Source organism: Nannobrachium achirus (genome assembly GCF_963921795.1).
Source record: "Nannobrachium achirus genome assembly, chromosome: 22".
NCBI lineage: Eukaryota > Metazoa > Chordata > Actinopteri > Myctophiformes > Myctophidae > Nannobrachium > Nannobrachium achirus.
In genome coordinates this window covers 42225344-42249830 of record NC_137829.1, presented here as the reverse complement: position 1 = coordinate 42249830, position 24487 = coordinate 42225344, and the positions used below count along the sequence as shown (strand labels likewise).

The 24487-nt window shown below is 43.2% G+C and overlaps 1 protein-coding gene across 1 annotated transcript in view; it reads right to left on the bottom strand.

The window, feature by feature from the left end:
- stxbp5l (syntaxin binding protein 5L) overlaps window positions 1-24487 on the bottom strand; it is a gene marked incomplete at its 5' end in the record, with an annotated part of 431930 nt that overhangs the window by 192593 nt on the left and 214850 nt on the right. Inside the window, one exon of the mRNA XM_080753048.1 lies at window positions 7743-7824. Coding sequence (XP_080609174.1) covers window positions 7743-7824 — 82 coding nt within the window. The remainder of the gene's footprint in view (window positions 1-7742; window positions 7825-24487) is intronic.

Here is a 24487-nt window from a genome sequence, read left to right as displayed (position 1 = left end):
GAGTGCCGCGCTGCGAGCTTGTAGATCTGCTATTTTTGAAAAATCTTGAAAATTAGAATTTTGACCCGATTCTATAAGTGTCTTTTGAATCCTTCAAAGATTTTTGGAAAAAACCTATGTCAGCAATCTGGCCAGCCATCGTCAAAGAAAAGGTCCTTTTCACTTAACTGGAGCTTAGTCAGTCTGATCTTGAGAGACTACTATGTCAGTGGTGCTCAAACCTTTTCATGTGAAGGACCCCCAAAATGATATTTATTTGGCCACGGACCCCCATCTCAAAATATTTTGTTCCAGGGACCACCCAGAAGCAAAATTTGAGTTACAAACGTTTGCTTTAAAAATACATAAGATTTGCACACATTTTCACGACTTTTTCAAAAATAGCAGATCTACAAGCTCGCAGCGCGGCACTCGGTGCCGCGCTGTGAGCTTGTATATCTGCTATTTTTCACTGGTTAAAGCATTCAATAATTGTAGGCCTAAATGGACTAATGCAGTTAGGTTCCCTTATGGCCCCGGCAGATAACCGTTGCTGTAGGGACGAAACCTCTTATCTCCATATTCTATCTTTTTCCTAAATGAATGCCCTGCTTGTTCGTCCTACAACGTTGCACAGAAGTAGCGAAAGTAGCAAATCCACAACTCAAAACCTGGGCGCGAAGCGACACGTTTCGTTCTCGTATATAATGGACAATGTATTGATAGTTGTGCAGACAGTGCTTAAGTATTGCTATTTTCTTTTTTTTAAGTGTGGCTGTTTCACTTATGAGCATTGACTGATTTTGACACTTAATGTAGGCCTATATGCTTCGTTCCCATTCTTTGATGTACCTTGCTCTTTACTGTATACTGTTACATTTTTCTTTTCATACTTCTCTGTAACTTTGTAAATATCCTTAAACTGCTGTGCTGCATCCGGGCGACTGATTTTCCCCCTTGGAATAATAAAGGTATCTATATATCTATAATCCAGTTTACGACAGATACAATATGTCAACTTCATTTTACTAATTTTTATTTTCTTAAAAAAAAAGGTATACCGTTGTTTTGTGTTGAGATTGGCACATTTCCTGGGGCAATCTGCCCAGATCATGCATGTCACACGTGTCTTCTTCTTTTTTAGTTTTTTACTCTCAAAAAGCGCCTGCAATGTAGTGCATTTGAAACTACATTGCAGTGCGCATCATGGGGTGATCACTGCTTGCCTCCTGTGAATTGTTTTATTTTTGTTTATTTTATTTTTATTTCGTTGCTGAGTGAGGTCAGCAGACAAAGTGACATGAGTGAGATGAAAAAACCTGAGTAATATGTGCCAATGTCAACCAGAAGCATCGGTACATCAATTGCATTTACACGTATTTGTTTGTAACGTTGCTTGTATAGATGTTGAATGTTTACATGGACCACAATATAAACAAGACTGTGGCTTTTTTTTTTTTTTTTTTCTTTTTTTTCATGAATAATATCCAATTGACTCATTGAAGTCTCACACAGAGAACTGTGAAAATAGCTGATATACAAGCTCACAACGTGTCTCTTTGTGAAGTGCTGCGACCTTATATATCAACGATTTTCCCTATTAATGAACAATTTTGAAAGGGAAAGTGAAAGTGTGTCTGTGGGAGTTGTACACATTGAACCAAAACAAAAAAATAAGTATCCGGAAGAGCCTACGTAACTATATTTGAAACTACATTGGAAAACAGGTTATTTCTTCCCCCCCCCCCCCCCATTTCCTGAAAAGCCATGGTTTTGGACATACAACGTTTCCACCCGTCAGCTAGCGACGGTATATCTGGAAGCCACATGACATATGTCCTGGACATTATATGACTCACTGAACGTGAGTGGTTCCTGTTCCTGCTCATCATTGGTTATCTGCTACTGTATATCAGGAAATGAAAGAGGCTTTCAACCCCCTCGTCACGTATCGAGCAACGGGGGGGGGGGAGGTGATGTTGCTCAGATTTCTTATACTGGAGTAAAGGTAGAAATAGCACGGTGTAATGTATTGTGGGTGTTTATATTAGCCAATATTAGCCAATTAGGATGGAATATGAAATATCGGAAAGATCCATGTTGATTACATGACTGTAGACACACTGTCTGCAGATTTGCATGATTTTTGGACAAAATCTGTTGGAGTATAGTGTCGAAAAATGAGTTTTGCAAACATCAGCCTCATGGTGGCCAAAAGAAAAAACGAAAAGAATACGACACAATCCCTGATGCTGCTGTGGTGGTGTGAAGTGAAGACGGTGTCCCAGAGGAGGATTAGCTCCAGATCAAGGCAGTCTACAATGTGAGAAGTTGACTGCATCCAGGGGTATCACACTAAAATCTGGGCCCTGGGTACTTTAACTATTGAAAAATAGCAGATATACAAGCTCACCGCTGTGAGCTTGTAGATCTGCTATTTTTGAAAAAAAAAAAAAAAAACATGAAAATGTCTTTTCTGACATAGAAACCTATGTTTCTATGTCAGTGGTGCTCACACTTTTTCATGTGAAGTACATATATTCAAAGATTTGCACACATTTTCAAAACTTTTCAAAAATAGCACATCTACAAGCTCGCAGCGTGGCACTCGGTGCCGCGCTGTGAGCTTGTATATCTGCTATTTTACCAATAGTTAAAGTATAAAATAACTAGGGCCCCTCCACCTTGGGCCCTAGTACCTCAGTCCCACTCCTCCCCCCCCCCCCCCCCTTGTGACGCCCCAGACCGCATCCATTCCACACCAAGACATAACTAATCCCCCACAGGTTAACATCCTGGTAAACACTGTGCGTGCGTGCGTGCGTGCGTGCGTGCGTGCGTGCGTGCGTGCGTGGACTGCGTGCACCCTGTTGTTGCTATCTTCTGGTTCAACACAATTATGCGAAAGCACTTTCCTGGCTCATTTGAATAATGGATGTAACAAAGTTGCTGATCTATGATCCATATACATGATTCATGCCGCTGCAATTATGAAATGATTTATGATTGCCTTGTAAATAGACCCTAAGTGATGGTTGGTTCATCATTTCCTCAGTGACCTCCCGCTCTCAAGCACTGCACCTGGGTATTAGCAACGGTAGAAGAAGTGCAATAAAAGCATCAATATCACCCGTAGAAATACCACTCTGTTACAAGTAGCCTACACATTCAGTAGGAAAAGAATGTCTTGAGGAAAAGTACAAGCACATATTATTGTTGTTATACAGAAAGTTCAGTTTCAATTTTGAGTCTTTTGAGAATCTTTTGAAAAACATCACACGTGAGCTTGTAGCTTGGCCATTTTTGAATAGCCGATCAAAAAGTACCGTAGTCAAAATAATTGTAATGCCTAGTGCAGGTCCAAGTGTTTGTCAGGGTCCCCAGTTCAAATACATTACAATTTCTTTTGGGGGGGGGGGGGACGTTTGGGAACCCTTGCCATATAACAGGTACAGGTGTGAGGTAGGGCATTCACCAACTATTCGAATATTCGAATATCAAAGTCAATATTCAACATTGTTCACCGATGTCGAATATTCACTTATTTTTTATTTATTTTTTTTGTTTTCTCTTAAAAAAGTTTATAAAGCTTGGCTAGATAGGAAGTCATAAGAATGAGTTGTCAATGCCCCTGGTGGATGAATTTGTTAATGCTCTATACCATGGGTTCTCAACCATTTTTAGGCCGTGACCCCCAAAATAAACATATTTGAACTGGGGACCCCCACCCTGACAAGCACTTGGAATTGTAGGTATTACATTTAATGTGACTCGGTTCCGCAGATAAATATCGTGAAAAGAGCAGATCTACATGCTCACAACGCCTCACAGATCTGCTATTTTCACAATGTTCGCCTCTTGCTTACTTAATATTTGACAGTTTGGCCAGTCCTGTCGAATATCCGACTATTCGAATACTTTGAGGTTGAATAATTCGAATACTAAAAATCACCATTCGTGAATGCTGAGGAATACGTACTGTAGTACCACCTGTTATATGTAGTGGAGTAAAAATTGCAACATTTGACTCTGAAATGCAGTAGAGTAGAAGAAATGATTGAAAAATGGAAATACTCCATTAAAGTAAAAGTATTGTACTTGAGTAAATGGATTGTAATGACCTTCACTTTTGAATGCTGTCTGTATTTCCTCCATCTCATTTAAAAATGCATGTCAGACACATCAGAAAGGCCTAATTTGCATGTCGCTGTTTTCGGAAGAAGCCTTGTATCTCCATTATTTCAACTTTCGCCTACATCCTCATATACAAGAGTGTCACTCAAAAGTAGCGAAAATAGCCAATCTACAAGCTGAGAACATGACGCATCGCAACACATTTTGAGCTTTGAGATCGGCTATTTCCAAATAGACACAGGTCCCTTCTTTTTTCCATATTTCCTGAAGCGTTTTTGGACATACAAGGTTTCTAGCCGACAAGGGCAATGTGAAGGAGGAGGCTTCACTTATTAAAACCAAAATGACTAATCTCCTGAAATAATTAAACAGGAAGGGGAAAAAATAATTAACGACATAATTGCTTGCATTTGTTTTCCTTTTTCGCCCCGTCCTCCTTTGACTGATTCATGGGCGACAGTGAAGGACGGGTGGGTCTCTTACAACCCCCCCCCCCACACACACACACACACACACACACACACACACACACACACACACACACACACACACACACACACACACACACACACACACACACACACACACACACACACACACACACACCCCACCCCACCCCACCCCACCCCACCCCACCCCACCCCACCCCACCCCACCCAAATGACATTTCAGCGCTAATGTCATTAGCGAGGATATGCTATTGCTAATCCATGTCAAACCTTGACTGATGTGACAATGATTAGTTTGCACCTTCAAGGAGATGAAGATGTTATGACATGTTTGTGTACTTATTCTCTTATGCTTGTTCTTATTACACAATATACAACGTGTCAACATTATTCACAATTAAAGCTGAGATAAGACTTGTTTTGATAATAACCACGAAACCGTCTTTAAAGGCATAGTAGGCCTACAGTATGTAACTATGTCCTGTTTTTACAAAACTTAAAATAATAGTGTTTTTACCCATCATTTCCGTCTATACCAGCAGTTATCGTGGTGGTATTTTCCATTTTTGGGTGTTTTCACTGTTTGTCTGAGTAGCCCAAAAACATCCCGGTGGTGGACTAAAACAAACAGCGAAAACACATAAAAAGTGTAGTGTAACTTAGTCTTTAGTCTTAGTTTTAGTCAACAAAATGAACACTGAACAGGAGAGGGCAGCGATTCAGGAGTCCTTGGTGTTGCATCGGATGGAAGTATTAACTCAAGTAAATGGACTTGGTTCCAGTATGTCTTAAATTAGCAAGAGGAGCTGACGGGATGTTGACATGGGTTTTCATACATCTCCTAGCAACAATGAACACTGAGACTGTCTATGCAGCCAGACACACACACACACACACACACACACACACACACACACACACACACACACACACACACACACACACACACACACACACACACACACACACACACACACACACACACACACACACACACACACACACACAGGAGTGCAGTGAAAGAGCCAGACAGACAGGTCCTGAACCCCATTATGGTGCAATTATGTGGATGTCTTAATGCGACACACACACACACACACACACACACACACACACACACACACACACACACACACACACACACACACACACACACACACACACACACACACACACACACACACACACACACACACACACACACACACACACACACACACACACACACACACACACACACACACACACACACACACACAGGAAGTGGGCCAGGTACACAATAGTACGGCTAAATGGAAGAAAACAGACTAGGGACAGTAAAGGATCCATTAAATCCCTGGAAGTGTGTGTTTGTGTGTGTGTGTGTGTGTGTGCGCGTGCGTGCGTGCGTGCGTGTTTGTGTGTGGGAAGGCGATAAAGCAGGGACGATTGTCCTCTCTTCACACATACACATCTTGCATTTTACTAACAAGTGGGCTCTTGTGGGGGTTCAAACGGCTAATGGGACAACGTTAATACACCTCACAGAATGTCAAGGGCCCGGGCTGCCGTGCAAGGCAGCCATTAGCGCGCTGAGGGCCAAACCCACATCATGTTGAATTCCTAAGTGGGAGGCCAATACACAACCATGGATGCACAATATATAGCACAACAGTATATCGTCACTGTCGGGCATCAAACCTCGTATCTCCATGTTTCAAATGTGTACATTTTTTTCGCAAAGTAAAGCCCTGCTTCATCATACAAGGCCATCACACAAAAGTAGTGAAAACAGCCGATCTACAAGCAGTAGACGGCGAGGCGTTGCGCGCTTGTAGATCGGCTGTTTTCACTAGTTTAAATCATTTTAAAAATGATGAATACAAAACGAACGGTTTTGGACATACAAGGTTTTCACCCGACAACGACGATATAGTATACATGCAGTACAAGAGCCTCTCTCTCTCTCTCTCTCTCTCTCTCTCTCTCTCTCTCTCTCTCTCTCTCTCTCTCTCTCTCTCATACCCGAGCATTTGTCAGGCATCTTAAATATGTCCAAATGGCTGGGTTATAACTGGTCGTTTTTCAACAGCGTAATTTCAACGGCTATAATATGTTTACGCCTGACGTAAACTTTTGATGTACCGGCGTTAGCTTTAAACATCTGTAGGTGTCTTGAACTGTAATACCTTTACTTGATACGATGTGGCGAAAAGGTTGACAGACACCCTGGACGAATTCTCTCTCAGTCAGTAATGTGAATACAGAGAGGTGCAGCGATGTCTGAAAAGGCTTCTCAGCCGCATACGTGTCAAACTATAGATACTCCTGGTCTAATATTAATACTAGAAAAGATGCAATTGGAAATTACAAGTGTTGTTGCTGACGGTTTCTGACGTGACTGTATTCTACAGTAAGCTAACTGTCATGTGAAGCTCAACCAATTGATTCCCTATTGATTCCCACTCCCATTGATTCCCTACTGATTCCCACTCCCATTGATTCCCTACTGATTCCCACTCCCATTGATTCCCTACTGATTCCCACTCCCATTGATCCCCACTCCCATTGATTCCCTACTGATTCCCACTCCCATTGATCCCCACTCCCATTGATTCCCTACTGATTGCCTATCCCGCACAGAAGTCTGTCTGTCTGTCAATTTCCAATGGCAGCGGACAAGTTACCCTAGTAATACATAAATAAAGTTTCCCCAGGACTATAATGTGTTGCCCTGTTGGGCAACCACACTAATTAAAGGACAACTTTAGTTTTTTACAACAAGGGTTCATATTTTAGGGTTAGGGTTAGCCCATTCCCAAGATACAACGTAACCTTTCATGATTGGCTGTGACTTATGGGGGATAGAAGTGTTACTGTAAATAGCAATAAAGAAACTGCTGGCTTATTGGGTCTAAAAATACATCTTTTGCCACTTGTACGCATGCCCCACATTTTAGCACGGTGAACGTGATAAAACAATAGAATGAAGCAAATGAGAACATTTTAACACCCACCTTTTCTTTTCTCTAATTACAATCTAAAATATGAACCCTTGTAAAAAAAAAAAAAAAGTTGTCCTTTAAAGCAGCACTCCTGCTTTCGGTCTCCTTATTGATTGAGTTTCATCGGTTCAATAAAACCCATGACCGGACAAACAAAAATTCAAAGAAATATCCCCAAACAGCTGATCTTTCTTACCTCATTGATGAGAAACTGTAGCTGCAGGACCGACGCGCCGCTCTCGTGCTGACAGTGGCAGTCCACGCCGGGCCGTCCCAGTCTGATGACATCACAGAGTCAAGGAAACATACACAGGAAGTGACCATGTACACAACAGAGGCACGCAGACGGGGCATCATTCTCTTGGGATTGAATGTCAGATAATATAAGCCAGGGGTCTTCAACGTTTTCAGGTCAAGGACCCCTTAGTCAAGAAAGAGATGAGCCAGGGACCCCCCACTACCCATAGATACCATATAGTTTCATTGTTTGACGGCATAATCATCAGTGTATTTTGGATTCATCAGTCAACTTGTGTTTTCAGATATTTAACCACTTAAACAGTCATTAGTTAATAAACGTGTCCTTTCACTCTGTATTTAGTCTGCTCTTTTTCCCCTCTACACCAAACCTCTTTCAGACATGGACACTAGGGTTCAAGTGGTTAATATAAAACATTTTGGAGGACCCCCTGTAGTAACTCTGAGGACCCCGGGGTCCCGGACCCCCTGTTGAAGACCCATGACATAAGCAGTTTTCAAGAGTTTGAGCAAAAGCCAAACCAATTGGTTATGGAGTGTGTTATGTCTGTAGAATCAGTAGTGTAGGTCAGTGGTTTTCAACCTGGGGGTCCCCAAATTATATTTGAATGGTCCCCTGCTGATTAACTTAATGTTTAACATTGTTTTTTCACTCAACCGTAAACAAACCAACATAAAGTTTAAGTGTATAGAGGGTATCTGCACATTTCTAAAGTGACAATTTCAGGCCTTTTAATAACTCTAAAATGACAAATTAAACATTGGCCAAAATGTCAAATATTGGAGGCAAATTGTGAAAATAGCCGATCTACACAATGCCTCGCAACATGAGGCGTTGTGAGCATGTAGATCTGCTATTTTCACAATAGAACCGTTTGTACAAAATGTAATGCCTCAACTCTTAGTGCTCGTCAGGGTGGGGGGGTCCCCAGTTAGAATAATGATTATTTTGGGGATCGCGGCCTGGAAAGGTTGAGAACCACTGGTGTAGGTGAGCGAATGTGTGTATGGTATTGGGTGATGATGGATGCAAACAAACAAACCAAAGGAGAAGAAAATGAGAGAATGAAGGCAGCTTTTGAAGCCCTGGGGGTCTGATCTGGGCCCAGGTGCTCCAGATCAGAGCTGGGTGGTCCTCCCAGCTCCACCTATACTGTACCAGGTTTCAGTACCTGCAATACAAACCAAAACTATGGACAGACAGACAGAGTGGGAGGGCCGTCAAACAGTCATGAAAACACAGGACACGGACATTGACGACACGGGCGTCACACCAAATTCTGGGCCCTGGGTACAAGGATTCACTGCGGGGCTCCTGTGCTTTAACTATTGAAAAATAGCAGATATACAAGCTCACAGCGCGGCACCGAGTGCCGCGCTGTGAGTTTGTATCTGCTATTTATTTTTTTTTCAAAAATATGGACGCTAGGGTTAATATATTAAAGGAGAAAAAAAGGTTTCTTGGAGGACCCCCTGTAGTGACTCTGAGGACCCCCTAGGGGTCCCGGAATCCCTGTTGAAGACCCCTGCACTAAATAAATAAAATGCCTTGTTTTATGGCCGTATAGGGTTGATGTTACCACTGTACTGTATAATGAGGTACTGTAGAAACACACGATTGCTCTCCACTGGACTCCGTGCGTTGCCCATCTATATTATTAATGCTTATTCAGACATTAGGGACTCCGTAATGCAGCATTCACACTCGATGAGTGTAATTTACTGTAAATGGACCATTAGAACCCTTGCCCACGCGCAAACACACTCACACACGCACACACACACACACACACACACACACACACACACACGCGCGCACACACACACACACACTGTTCACCTCGCAGCACAGACAATAACGGCTCTAATTGCAGATCGATAAGATCCTGTTGTGAGCTTGTAGATCCGCTATTTGCACCATTTCATTTCATTTCTAAAATCATTGTTCATTAATCGTAATCGAGGCAAACGTTTCAAATAACTGTGATATTGATTGTAAGTCCTCTTGCCGAGCCCTAACACCTGTCCATACGTCATGTCCATGAGGAATGCTGCCTATAACATATCATATATTATTCATTGAAGGAAAGGCCACGGGGGTCAACTAAATCATTAGGATTCATTCTGCAATCCGTCTATCTGTCTAGATTATTGAGCGGGGGAACACCGTCTCCTAAGCTTGACTGCGTGTGTAGGTAACTCTGTCACTTTTCTGTAGCTAGATTTTAGCGCCATTTATCTCCACAAAGTTAAAATAATGTTTCCAAGTTGCAAAGCTGCTGTTGTCTCGGGCTATCGCCAGCATTTGGAGACACGAGTACTATCTCCGTCTCTCTTCACCGTGTGACAATGTGTGTGCGCTTGGCTCAGTGTCAGTTTGTGTGTAGTTTTTAACTAATTTCTAGCCGATTCCGAGTATACTCGTGAAAAATACTCAAGTATTTAGAGTGCCGATCCCGAGTATACTCGCGAAAAGTACTGTATATAGAGTAACGCCGGTTCTCCTACCCAATAGCCTGGCGGAAGGTCCTGGCACGATCGGCCTCGCCGATTCATCATCATCACGGATCCACGTGCACAAAAAAGTAATCCCATAACATGGAGGCCGACGGGGAATCTCATCTTTAATGTCCATTTTCTCCAAACAACACTTTTAAAGCCAAGGATGGCATTAGATTCTCGCTTCAAAAACATAATAACAAAGGCATCGATCGGCCATTTTAGAAACCACATGGTGTGACGACCGCTCCCGTTGTATGACGTCATGACGTCAACCCGGAAGTATTTACGCAATGGACTTCTGGCCTTCAAAATAAGACAATGGAGCGTAATGGAGCCCTGCGAGCGGCACGCTACACATTTAACCCGTTCATGTCTGGAGCACTAAATGGGTTAAGAGCATTATCTCCATATACAGTACACGGATCTCCATATATGGGTACCAAGGGTCTCCTTATATGGGTAACTGGTCCGATACACTGGATGGAAGGCTGGAAGGTGAACCATCCAGCCCTTAGTTTTTGCCAGACCCATGAAATGGGTAGGCCTACATAAGCAAATGTCGGTCTGTCCGGGTTTTCTATATAAAGGGTATATATGATGATGACATGATGATGACATGCCTACAAAAGGCATGATGTCATAAATGATGATGACAGACAGGGGGTCTGGCACAACCAGGTTGACCTGGTCTAGTTCTATTATGTTTGATTATGTTTCTATTTTTTTCTTTTTGACTTTTGACTGTTTTGTAAAAGGGTAGTTTTCTCAATTTGTTTGTTGTATTACCTATGCAATTTAAACTGAAATGTCTTAATTTGCTTTTGTTCTGAACTCATAAAACCCCCCCTCCCCCCCTCCCCCCAAACACACACACACACACACACACACACACACACACACACACACACACACACACACACACACACACACACACACACACACACACACACACAAAGTAATCTCACAACGTCTTGCATTGCAATGGGTTCGAGAGCAAATCTTTTGGCTAATGTCCTCCCTCACAGAATATGGATGCTGGGATTCAAAGTGCTTTGTGACCCTTGCAGTATTGCTTCAGAATAAAATCAAGTGGTGAAATTAGATTAGCATAAATACAATACTGAAAACATAATATGGAAATGCAGAGAAAGACATTTGGAGGTCATGAACCCGCTGCACAAATCAGTTATGCATGGAAAATCGTTCTACAGATGGACTGTATGGGATACAGCCAGCCAGCAGACTCAATTTGAAATTACAATTCAGGCCTTAAGTAGACACAGTTATCCAGAGGGATCTACAATAAGGAAGGTAATCACATACATATAATGCAGAGAGACATGTATGTAAACCCTCAGAACCCCCACAACACAGCATCACTCTAAACCAGGGGTCTTCAACGTTTTCAGGCCAAGGACCCCTTAGTTGAGAGAGAGATGAACCAGGGACCCCCACAATCTTTTCAGAGATTCCATATAGTTTCATCGTTTGACAGCACAATCGTCAGTGTATTTTGGATTCATGTCAATTTGAGTTTTCAGATACTTGAACCGTCAATACTTAATAAACATGACCTTTCACTGTACTTAGTCTGCTCTTTTTCCCCCTCTACACTAAACCTCTTTTCCAAAAATAGCCGATCTACAAGCTCACAGCGCCTCGCAGCGCGAGGCGTTGTGAGCTTGTAGATCGGCTATTTTTGGCTAAAGTTCTCAGAATATGGACGCTATAGGGTTCAAGTAGTCAACATAAAAAAGGAGAAAATAAAAGTTCCTATCACACAAAGATTTGGAGGACCCCCTGTAGTAACTCTGAGGACCCCCTAGGGATCCCGGACCCCCTGTTGAAGACCTCTGCTCTAAACACGTGGCCATTGGCCAAGGAATTTGGGTGCTAAGAGAACAAAATGTGTCCACGCACGCACATGTGTAAGGGTCCAAATGTACCCTTACTGGTGGCCCATTTGGTTCCATTACACTCTTGGATGGGCGTCCTTGCAATTAAAAAGTTTGAGAATCACTGCTATAAGGTCAATGGCTTGAACTTTGCAAAAGCATCTGTAAACCTTCACAACAATGTGCCTGACTGAGCACGGTTGCTCAAAGAACACATTTCTGTTTTTTGTCACGCTTTTATTTTTGGGGCGAGTGCTTTGAAAAGCAAGGCCTCCATTTGTAAAAGGCACTACATATCCAAACAGCTTCCATCCAAATGATTAGCTTGAGTTCAGCATGTTACGGCTTTGTCAGCGAGCGCGCAAATGAAGTAGCACTTTGATTTAATGGAACATAGTGCTGTTTACGAATCTCCATTTAGAAAAAGAAAGCAGCACAGCCCCTTCTCCTATCCACTTAAAATCCCTCCCATGGACTGTGGGAGGCAGGACAAACAGGAGACATGCAGTCAGACAGCTCCTTCCTTTAAACAAATATGTATTTTTTTTAAATGAAATGGTTTATTTACTGTATACTTTGTTGCGTGCCGGTGTTGCAGGCCGAAAATAGCAGATCACAACACATTGCGTTGTGATCTTGCGTACTAGACTTACAACTCCACTGCTTTTCTATAGGAAGGTAAAATGTACATTATGAATCAACCACTTCACCACTATTTCAAATTATGGTCAACATCGGAGATCTACAAGCTCAACCTCTACATGTCACTGGTAGGCTCTTCTGAGACACAGACAATGACCATTAGTGAGGACGAATTACACGAAGATAGGTTGAAAATGGGTGACGTGGTCCTTTAAGGGTCCAATTTGGTTCCAATCCTAACCATCCATCATATGGCTGCAGGGGACGCATTGCATGGGACCCCTTCAAGGACCCCTGACCCCACTTCCAAAACCTTCTCTTTTTGTGTTTGTATTTTAAAGATGATTTAAAATAGTGAAAATAGCCGATCTACAAGCACACAACGCCTCGCGATTGTGTGCTTGTAGATCTGCTATTTTCACTACTTTTGTGACACTTTTGTATGATGAAGTAGGGCTCTTATTTTACCAAAAAACATACACATTTGAAACTTGGAGATACAAGGTTTTTGCCTGACAGTGACGATATTGATAATTTTCACTCCCAGCACCTTATATTTATAGCATATTTTAGCCATTATTTGTGAGGAACACATTGAGATAACAGCCATTTTGGTTAGAACTGACTGAAAATAACTTTGTAAATGACACTAAATATTTTTCAAGTGTCCAAATAAATTCCAAATATCAAATGATCTCGCGGCACCCCTGGACTGCCGTCACGGCACCCCAGGGTGCCCCGTCACCCACTTTGAAAACCCCTGGTCTAGACAAGACGAGTGGAAATAAGGATTAGAGGAAAGAGATTCACAGAAGAGCTCAATTTCCAACATGCTCCCTAGAGATAATGGACTTGCATTGGTTTTACGTCCCGCGCTCCCGCTATAATAACACATTGACCTTATGGGGGTAAAGCTTAAGCTACAGCAGCTGCTGCTGCTGCTTAAAATACAGCCCACATAAAGTTACTATTGATTTAGCGATGAATTTTAAGGTGGTTTCCTTTATCCCACTGTAGAAAGTCAACATCAGCCATATTTGAATTCTACACAGAGGACAGTATACTGTACACGGTAACATCTCACGAGATTGATGATTGAACGTTATGGACTGAAGAAACACACACACACACACACACACACACACACACACACACACACACACACACACACACACACACACACACACACACACACACACACACACACACACACACACACACACACACACACACACACACACACACACACAAAGGCATTAACGAAAAAGTCGACAAGTCGACTCAGTCGACTTCATTACACACCAGAGAAAGTCGATAGTTGAAGTTGAACAAAAAAAAATTCTATTGTGAAAATAGCAGATCTACATGCTCACAACCCCTCGCATCGAGCATTTAGATCTGCTATTTTCACAAATTCCGCCTCTATATATTTGACAATTTGGACAATGTTTAATTTGCCATTTTAGAGGTATTAAAAAGTCCTTAAATTGACACTTTAGAAATGTGAAGATACCCTCCATACAATTAAACGTTATGTTGATTTGTTTACAGTTGAGTGAGAAAACAATGTTGCTTGCACATTAAGTTAATCATCTGGGGACCCCCCAAAATAATTGGGGGGTCGTGTGTGATGTGCTGACGTCATCAAACGATGAAGTCGACTTCAACTCAACTTTTTACTGAGTCGAGTCGACTTGCAAAAATCACAAGTCGTTAATTCCCTAACACACACACACACACACACACACACACACACACACACACACACACACACACACACACACACACACACACACACACACACACACACACACACACACACACACACACACACACACACACACACACACACACACACACACACACACACACACAGAGTCACGGGTAGTTTTACATAGACCATCAAATGGGAATTCTCCAATTGATTTTCCCTTCCGTCTCTTGCCATTTCTCAGCCTGACTCACTCTCTCTTCCTTCCACTCAAACAAACACTCTGCATTTGAGTCAGGTCCTGAAATGAAGTGGGGAAAGGCAAGGCAGGCGTCTAACAGCTCATCCGTCCTTATTTAGCCACTAAGACCCTCTCACACACAAACACTGTGTCGAGTCAATACATTAAGCACTAACATGGCTGTCCCGTTGGATTCAGTTAAAGCTGCCTGTCTGTCTGTTTGTCTTGAGGCCCCATTTAAAAAGTCCAACAGATTTACCAGGAAGCGGCTGGTTAAAAAAAAAAAGAAAGAAAAACGCCTTCAAAACAGACCGAGTCGGAGGTGACTGCTCCTAATGCAAACCGTCAATTTTAACCCATTTAGACTTGAGGCCGATTTTAATAAGGCAGTGTGTTGGAGATGTGTTTTGCATAAAGACAGGCTGGGTACCTGAGGGACTGCATTGCAAATTGTGTATGAAAGTGGGGTCTTGGACTGTAACCCCCCCAGGTTGAGGTGGGTCCCCAATAGAAAATGATTGAAAGGGAACCAAATGGACCCTTACAGGGTCTGCACAAACGTACATTTTGTACACTCTCAGATGGTGGGCTGCATGTGGCCTAATGCAAAACACCTTGAAATTAACAAAAAAGGTGCTCTCAGCTATAAGGTGTGAGTGAATGAGTGAATGAGTGAATGAATGAATGAATGAATGAATGAATGAATGAATGCATTTTGTGTGTCTGGTCCCAAGATCCATCCACCGCAGAGACACCCAAAAAAGGAATACATCCACTTAAAATTAAGCAGCACAATAGGCACAATGATAACAATGGCCCAAATTATTACAAAAAAATACATTAAAGGGATTTTTCCCGCTATCAATTACTCACCCCATGGACACTTGAATTCATGGATATTGTTTTGTTTTTGTCACATTCCTAAGCCAATAATTTGATGACCAGCAGTGGTTCTATGGAGACCCAAAGAGCCTGCTTTGTATATGGAGACACAAAGCGCCTGCTTTCTTACCTATGGAGACACAAAGAGCCTGCTTTGTTCCCTATGGAGACACAAAGAGCCTGCTTTGTTCCCTATGGAGACACAAATAGCCTGCTTTGTTCCCTATGGAGACACGAAGAGCCTGCTTTGTTCCCTATGGAGACACAAAGAGCCTGTTTTGTTCCCTATGGAGACACAAAGAGACTGCTTTGTTACCTATGGAGACACAAAGAGCCTGCTTTGTTCCCTATGGAGACACAAAGAGACTGCTTTGTTCCCTATGGAGACACAAAGAGCCTGCTTTGTTCCCTATGGAGACACAAATAGCCTGCTTTGTTCCCTATGGAGACACAAAGAGTCTCCTCAAATGATTGGCTTAGGAATGCGACAAAAACAAAACAAAAAATCCATGAATAGTAAGCAATAGAAAAAGGTCATTTTGGGGGTGAACTATCCCTTTAACCGCTGTCCTAAAATTGTGTGTGTGTGTGTGTGTGTGTGTGTGTGTGTGTGTGTGTGTGTGCGTGCGTGCGTGCGTGCGTGTGTATGTGTGCAGCGTCCTAGAACTCTCACTTTGTGTCGGCCATGTGACCCCGTGAACCCACTGCATCAGAGCAATGTGATTGGCTGTCCTCGGCACAGCTGGAGGCAGCCATGACACCAGCTCGGGTGGCGTGCGACGACGTCTCAACACATGACAGGTGACAGGGAAAAGGGACAACAACGCCGCGGAGGGAACGGCCAGAGCTGCCCTTTTAATGTTTGACAATTCAAGTCCCGTTTTCCAGCGGCCCATGCATTTACCTGGGAGCCACGCAGCTCTGCCAAATCTCAAAAGGAGACACGCAGTGGCGTCAGTTCAGCAAAAGCTAGGGTATGGCAAAGATGGCAGTCCTCATGGAAAAGAGGCATTACATTTTGTATAACACGGTTCTATTGTGAAAATAGCAGATCTACATGCTCACAACGCCTCGCGCTGCGAGGCGTTGTGAGCATGTAGATCGGCTATTTTCACAATGTCTGAAAAAAACGAGTTTTGTCCGTTTTTTACACAGGTTTCTACGGTTTCTTGGGCTGGATATGGCAGCCTGGAACGGTTGTTCAAGTGCAGCTAAACTTGGCATGTTAGTAAACGTGCCACAATTAACAATAATGCATTGCACCTGTGCAGATGACCTGCGGAACCTGGGAATATACCATGTTGTCAAGATGGGGAGAATACAAGTGTGGAGAATATAATTATAATACCTTGATAAAGTGACCATTTTGTAAAATGTTACATTTGTAGTTATTTTACTGTAATTAAACAACATAATAACCAGCAAAGACTCTCTCCCCTGGACCCAGGATATGGCAGCTTCATAGCCCTGCCATACCCAATTGACGCCCCTGGAGACACGGTCTGCCCTGTAAATTCAAGCCTGTGGCAACTGTCGCATTTCCATTGCTTGCGAGGCCGCAGTGCGATAAGGGCGACGTCTCCAGAAATGTCTCCAGCCGCACCGTGCGTATACATGCCTGGATATAATGACATCTGCAGACGGCGTTCCTACAATGGGACACGCTCGCGCGAGCGGCTGTCACTTCTAATAAACTGTCAGCGACTGACTGACTGTCACCGTTGGTTGTGAGTGAGCATCCAATCTGAACAGGCGTCACGCTAACGAAGGAGCTGCTCACAACACGGCTGCAATCAGGTGGGCGTGTGACATCCCAATTATCGCCCGTCTTTATTGGTGAAATTCTTTTGGAAAAAAAACATTTTCAAAACTAGCAAAAAAAAAACAATCGCTGTGTAGCTTGCAGATCAGGGTTCCCCAATAGGCGGCCCACGGGCCATTTGCGGCCCACGGGGGGCTACTGTCTGGCCCACACCAAACCCAGTAATAATGGTGGTATAAGAGCAGCAACAACACTAGTATATCGTCGTTGTCGGGTGGAAATCTCGTATCTCCAAATTTGTACGTTCTTTCGCAAATCATACAAGGCTGTCGCACAAAAGTAGTGAAAACAGCAGATCTACAAGCACGAGGCGTTGTGTGCTTGTAGATCGGCTGTTTTCACTAGCTAAAATAATTTTTAAAATGATAAATTCAAAACGAACGGTTTTGGACATACAAGATTTTCACCCGACAACGACGATATCTGAACTGTCGCTGGAGTAGCGGGAACGCCACCGTCGCCCCCTGCAATGTTGTGGCCCTCGGCTTGGTACCCTAGACATAATTCGGCCCTTGGGGAAAACTAATTGGGGAACCCTGTTGTAGATCGTCTCTTTTCTGCTATTCAATTGATGACTGATTGATTGAATACTTTATTGGTCAGAAATGTAAACAGGACAGGGGCAAAGTAAGACATTTAAGCTAAAAGAATAACCCCAAAAAGTCCTGGCGGCTTGTTTCCATTGTGGGCCTATATGTAATCAATTCATCAACATATCCTATTAACACATTATGTCATCAGCAAATACAAATAACTATAATATACTGTATGTACAAAAGAGAAAAAGAAACAGCAGTGGCACGGAATGACACCTCCTTTTGATGGGAATTAACATTAATCTACCTCTCCTTGATAGATGTTTTTGAGCGGTGCCTCAGTGCTCCAAAACTTGACCGAGTGTGTATGTAAGTGGCGTGTGTATGTATGCGGATGGCCTCAACACGTGCCATACCGCTGGGTGACCAAGCTGTGCTGTTGAGTAGCCTTGAAATTAATTGACAACACAATAACTCATATATATATAGCTTAATGAAATTAACTACTAAAAGGCACTGCTCACTTCACACAGGGTGTGATTTTATTTTGAAAGAAACCAGTGGTTGACATCCAAAGTACATAGGGCATAAAGTTCTATACGATATAATATTGTTTGGGTAAAACATATTCCGTCCAATCTGTATGGCAGAGAATGTTAACTCTTTTTGCGCCGATCCCGTACTAGTTCGGCTTTATTTCGGCCTTTTTATCGTCCGGGGTGTGGATCCCGAACTAGTTCGGCTTTTTATATAAAATTATTTAAACACCCAGAGGCCTTACCGAAGCACCGGGCTAAATTTTCGAGCCGGCCGCCGGCGGCGATTTGTTTACACCGGCCCGCGAGAGCGTCGCGCCGCCGATATTTGCCGTCCACTCCAATGCAATCCAGGATCTTTAGAGCTAATTTTCTCTGTTCTATGCCTTTCTATGAGGGGCGCAAGGTTTAATCACGGCTAAATCGCCGAAAATTGGGCTTCTAAAATGAGTGGTAGCCAATAGCTAACTTCAAGCTAACTTAATCCTGTTCCTGTTCATGACACAAAGGAAAGTGTTCAGGCGTGTAATGGCTGCGCACGGCTTGTGCATATACAGCGTATGTCTATGGTGGATTCTCTGGCCACTGGGCGCCCTCTAGTGGAGATTCCGGGCACTGGATGAGTTAATATGATAATACAATTGGGGTGGTTGTATTTGGTTTCCCTGTGTCTTGGTTGGACATGACCTTTGACACAATCCTTTTTATGGTTGGACAAAGATTTTGACCTGAAGGTAAACAAATAGAATCTATGTCTCTCCAGAGCAAGCAGGCAGGCTCTATTACCTCAGAGGTGAAAATGGTAGCACTTGCACAAGATGTCCGGGGTTCAAATCCGGGGCATACTAGGGATGGGACGATATGAAAATGTAATATCACGATTATTGTGACCAAAGAAATCGCGATTTACCATATTATCGCGATAATCGAAATCCATTATCCTGGGGCGGAACATTTGCCAAAAAATTGCCGATAGATTGGCTATTTTTTGGCAAAGACATTTGATAGAGAGTGAAAAAAGGATGTATCAAGTACGTATATTATAAGTACCTTTTACCAATTATAGAGGGTTTAAGTGGTACCGGATATGCAGCTCGGCAAATAAAAGATGAATTGATCCCAGTGCATGACGGAGGACGATATTACGATAAATTACATCTCCACCACCCTGAGACCTGACTTGGTGCTCTGGTCCCCTTCTCTAAAAAAGGTGTACATCATTGAGCTCACAGTACCCTGGGAGGACTCAGTGGATGAGGCTTACGAGCGGAAACACCTACGCTATGCAGAGCTCGCGGCTGGAACACTGAAGTCCGCCCAGTGGAGGTGGGATGCAGAGGGTTTGTGGCAAGATCTACAACCAGGCTCTTTGCAGACCTGGGAATTAGAGGCCAAAGCCAGCGTTCAGCCATCAAAGCTGCATCGGAGGCAGCCGAAAGAAGCAGCCAGTGGCTTTTCATGAGGAGGAAGGACCCCTGCTGGGCCCCAAAGTAACCAAGCTAGATAGCGTTCGTATAGGTATATACGATTTGTTCTTTGTTCTGGATTGATATCTCTATGCAGTTGATGCATTGATGTTGATTAAGTCCGATGAGGAGGTGGCATAACGCTATCCTCATGCTTAATCACTTTGATGGTTGTATTGCGTATTGCTTATTGTATTGCTTTGCTTGTTGTGGGTCGCTTGGAGCTTCCAGTTTGGGCATTGAGCTTCTGCTAAATGCCTAAACTGGAGCCAGGAGGTATGCGGTCAGCCTATAGGCTTGACTCAGGGAAAAGGACGCCCCTGCCTTGCACAGTCCCATGAGAAGTCTGCCATCCATAAGATGAACGATACTCTCATGATTAATTGGAAATGACGCAAGTTCGGGACTCATGACCCTGAGCTGGCCGCCTCCGGAGAGGGTGTATAGTGTATAATGGCCGAAAAACACCTAAGACACCCTAAATTAACATCTTATCCTGTGTTTTGTAAAACACGATACGATTATCGTGAGTGTTTTTTATCTCGATAAACGATAACATCGCGTATCGCCCCATCCCTAATGCGTACAGAAGGTGCAGCTTGAAGCGGCCTGCCTGCCTGCCGCAAGGCCAACACAGAAACAATAGGGAACGTCAGTGTTCATTGGACGATATGAGAGCATGAGAGGACGGCAAGGTGACAGCATGGCCCGCGGATTTAATTGCACTAGCCGCATGGTTGCTAACTAATTGCTCTGTGCCTTAATTAGCTGGGTAAATACACACACGGGGGGACACACTGGGGAAATGCCAGCAAACTCCTTTCTAATGACTGATCGCCACTCCATGGAACATCGCTCTCAAGCAGGACGGAGGGCAAGGTGCTCCGCCCCCTCCGACTGTGGAACAGAAAGCACCAAACTTTTGAGCATCTGTCAGGGACGTGCTGGGCCCCTGATTCAGCCCGGGAAAAAGAGTTGGAGAGGCCCTCATTGCGCGCTATAGAGAGAGAGCTCTTCAGATCATGACAAGTGACAAGCCAGTGGGCCGATTACATGAGTTATATTTCGTCATTGTCGGGTGGAAACCTTGTACCGGTATGTCCAAAACCGTTTGTTTTGTATTTATCATTTAAAAAATGAATTACACCAGTGAAAACAGCCGATCTACAAGCACACAACGCCTCGCAACGCGAGGCGTTGTGTGCTTGTAGATCTGCTGTTTTCACTACTTTTGTGCGACGGCCTTGTATGATGAAGCAGGGCTTTGCTTTGCGGAAAAATGTACACATTTGAAACTTGGAGATACAAGGTTTCTGCCCGACAGTGACGATTTACTCTGTTGGCCACCCAGCCCCCAAAATGGAACGAAGGCCGACATTTTATTTTAATTTTTTTCCTAATGGCCGGCCTGGACCGGCCGGGAATGAACCGGCCGTTCGGGAGTTGTCCCGCTTTTCCCAATGGCCAGCACGTCCCTGGCATCTGTTTTTAAACCACTTTCGACCTGGTGTGTTCTGACGCAGGCCCCCGTCACTGTGACTCCATATATGGAGGCCCCTGGTACGATATGAGCTTAATATTGATGACATCGGGGATTCTCCATATATGGGCATACAATGGATTCTGTTTTTTGATTGATTGATTGATTATTTCATTAGACAAAAATGGAGAACAGTACAAGTATAGTCAATACAATAGAAATGTAGTACAGAACAAGTACAGTTAAACACCCTGCCTAAAAGCAACATCCCAAATAAGACCTTTTACGGTCCTTTTTACATTGGAGGCCTTTGTATTTAATTCAGGCCCATACATGGAGAACCCCATCTGAACCAGCCACACAGATATGGTCCATGTCTTGGCCATCTGGCCAGTGATATATATATATATATATATATATATATATATATATATATATATATATCGATGACATCAGGGATCTTCATTATGGGCATAAAAGGGATTCTGGGTAATACCCATAAATGGACTTTTATATGTGATGTCACCTGTGATAACTCCTGTGATGTCACAGTGATGTGTCAGGGGAACCACAGTGTCAGGTGTGACCTTCAGAGATACACGGATACGTGGACAAGAAGTGCCGGTTTTCATAGTAAACTTGCGACCTACGGTCGCAATAACGTTTAAGCCATTTCACGATAGAGGGGCCTCGCCAGTGGCTATGAAAATTGTGGGTCACTGGCATGGGAATGTTTAGGGTCTTTCAAGGTTTGCTACTCAAAAAATGTAATTAGCCAGTAGCTATGCCCCTCCCCTAAACACTTTTGTCCAATGCTAGCTTAGCAACCGGCAGCTTGCCAAGGATGTTGCCAAGGCAAACCTTGGCAAGCAGGAAGTTATTCTAAGCTAGCATTGGACAAAAGATTTTTGGGAGGGGCATAGCTACTGGCTAATTAAGTACAGCACTACTCAAGTAAATATACTTTGTTACTGCCCACCCCTGCAGTACTTCAGAATATCTTTACTAGCTTGCTCGTCCTCATTTTGTTGTTCCGTACTTGTTATGGAATACACAGGCACATGTGCAGCGCAGATGAGTCATGGGGCCTATATTTGTATACCTTATGATGACCTTACTCTATGAGTCAACTAACTGGCACTTAAACACTCAGTGCAGAGCCCACGCAGCGCCTCAGCGTTGTAATGAAAGGCTAATCATATACGTTGAGACGGCTGCAAACCACGGCTGAGTCAGTGGGGAAAGAAAAGAAAAAACAGCATCCACGCCTCTCAGGCCTTTATGTGACTTGTAATTAATTTGTGCGGCGCTAATTGAATCAGGTGGAGTGACTCATCGGGGATAAACGTGACAGCCTACACACGCCACGGGAAGAAACCGCCGTCAGGGAGGAGAAGCACATGCAGATACTGTAACCACACGTTAGGGCATTCACGAATAGTGATTTTTTTGTATTCGAATTATACGACCTCAAAGTATTCGAATAGTCGAATATTCGACAGGACTGGCCAAAGTGTATTAAAGTTATACCAAGTAACTTTTTTTATAAAACAAATCTTAAAATTGTCCTAACTGTTAAATCGCTAAAGTTTTAGAACCCCCACTCCGTTAATTTCAGCTTCTAAAGCCTTCTCTTTATATGTTTTCTATGAGCCGTGAGGGGGGGAGAATTTCGCTGCAAAATGACGTCATCTGCATCATCTGTATACGTTGTGTATACGTTGGCCAATCATATCGCGGATCATAAACACATGGTACACTACCGGCCAATCACAGGCGTATCAGCAGTATCTTCAGGAAGTAGCTTCCCTCAGCTACAGTGTTTACCATGGTGAAGGATTCTTAACCTCTTAATCCCCAAATCCTGGCCAGAATTACGTTCTACCATGGTTCTACCCCTCCACGGATTCGTATCGTCGTGGTGGTTTGCGGCGCCGCTCCGGTGGTCCGCGGCGGTGGTCCGCGACGACTCCGGGCGAAAAACGGACGAAAAAAGCAATACCGCTACTGACCACTAGTTTAGCAACTTACACAGTATAGCTTTAAGTAAGCAAGAGACGAACATTGTGAAAATAGCCAATCTACACATCTGTGAGCAGTTTTTTTTAAGTTGCTTCATTCAGTATTTAAATATATGATATTTATTTTATCAGACGCGCCCTCTTCCTATACAAACCGTATCTTCAAACTCAATTTTAACCATGTTTGATTTATTGAAAAACCCCTTCCCCTGGTTCTGCTGGTATTGGCCTTTGAATGTGTGAGAGACTGTATGTATTAGTCTTCTTCTTCTTTTCAATTACTTTTTATCATTATTTTGTTTTATATAATTTTGGGGGGAAATAAAAATAAAATAAAAAAGGTGTGTCTGTTTGAATTAATATCTAATATCTAAAAACTGGGTTGCTCACAAAAGCCCAAGTAGACGTTAAAGAATTGCATGTTTGAAAGTGAACTATCCCTTCATAGTAAAGGGGGCCTGACACCTAAAGGGTCACTTTAAGAATCATCTTAAAAAACAAGTTAATATTTTTATGATGTCATTGTGGGGATGCGCAATTATAAGCCAATCAAATTAATTGTCTGTATAGCCTAACTGTATGACTACTTACTGTACTGGTCAGCTGTTGTTGGGGGGGCGAGGGGCAGATTACACTGTGACATGAGCTTCAGACTGTTTCAGACCGTTTTCAGAGAAGCTCATGTCACAGCGTAATCTGCCCCTCAACCCCTTTAGGTGACAGTACCCCTTTAAGTAAAAAAACAAAACAAAACATCTGCATTGAAATGTGGAAAGAGAGAATTCACACGTCAGAGAGGCTTGAGAGAGAGAGCTGACAGAGTGGAGAAACACAAAGACAGCAAAGTGATGATAACGCTCTGAGAAGCATGGAAGGAGTCGATAGATAGCAGAGAGAGGGGGGGTCAGGCTGGACGCGCCCACACATCACAGTGAAGAAAACACTGGAG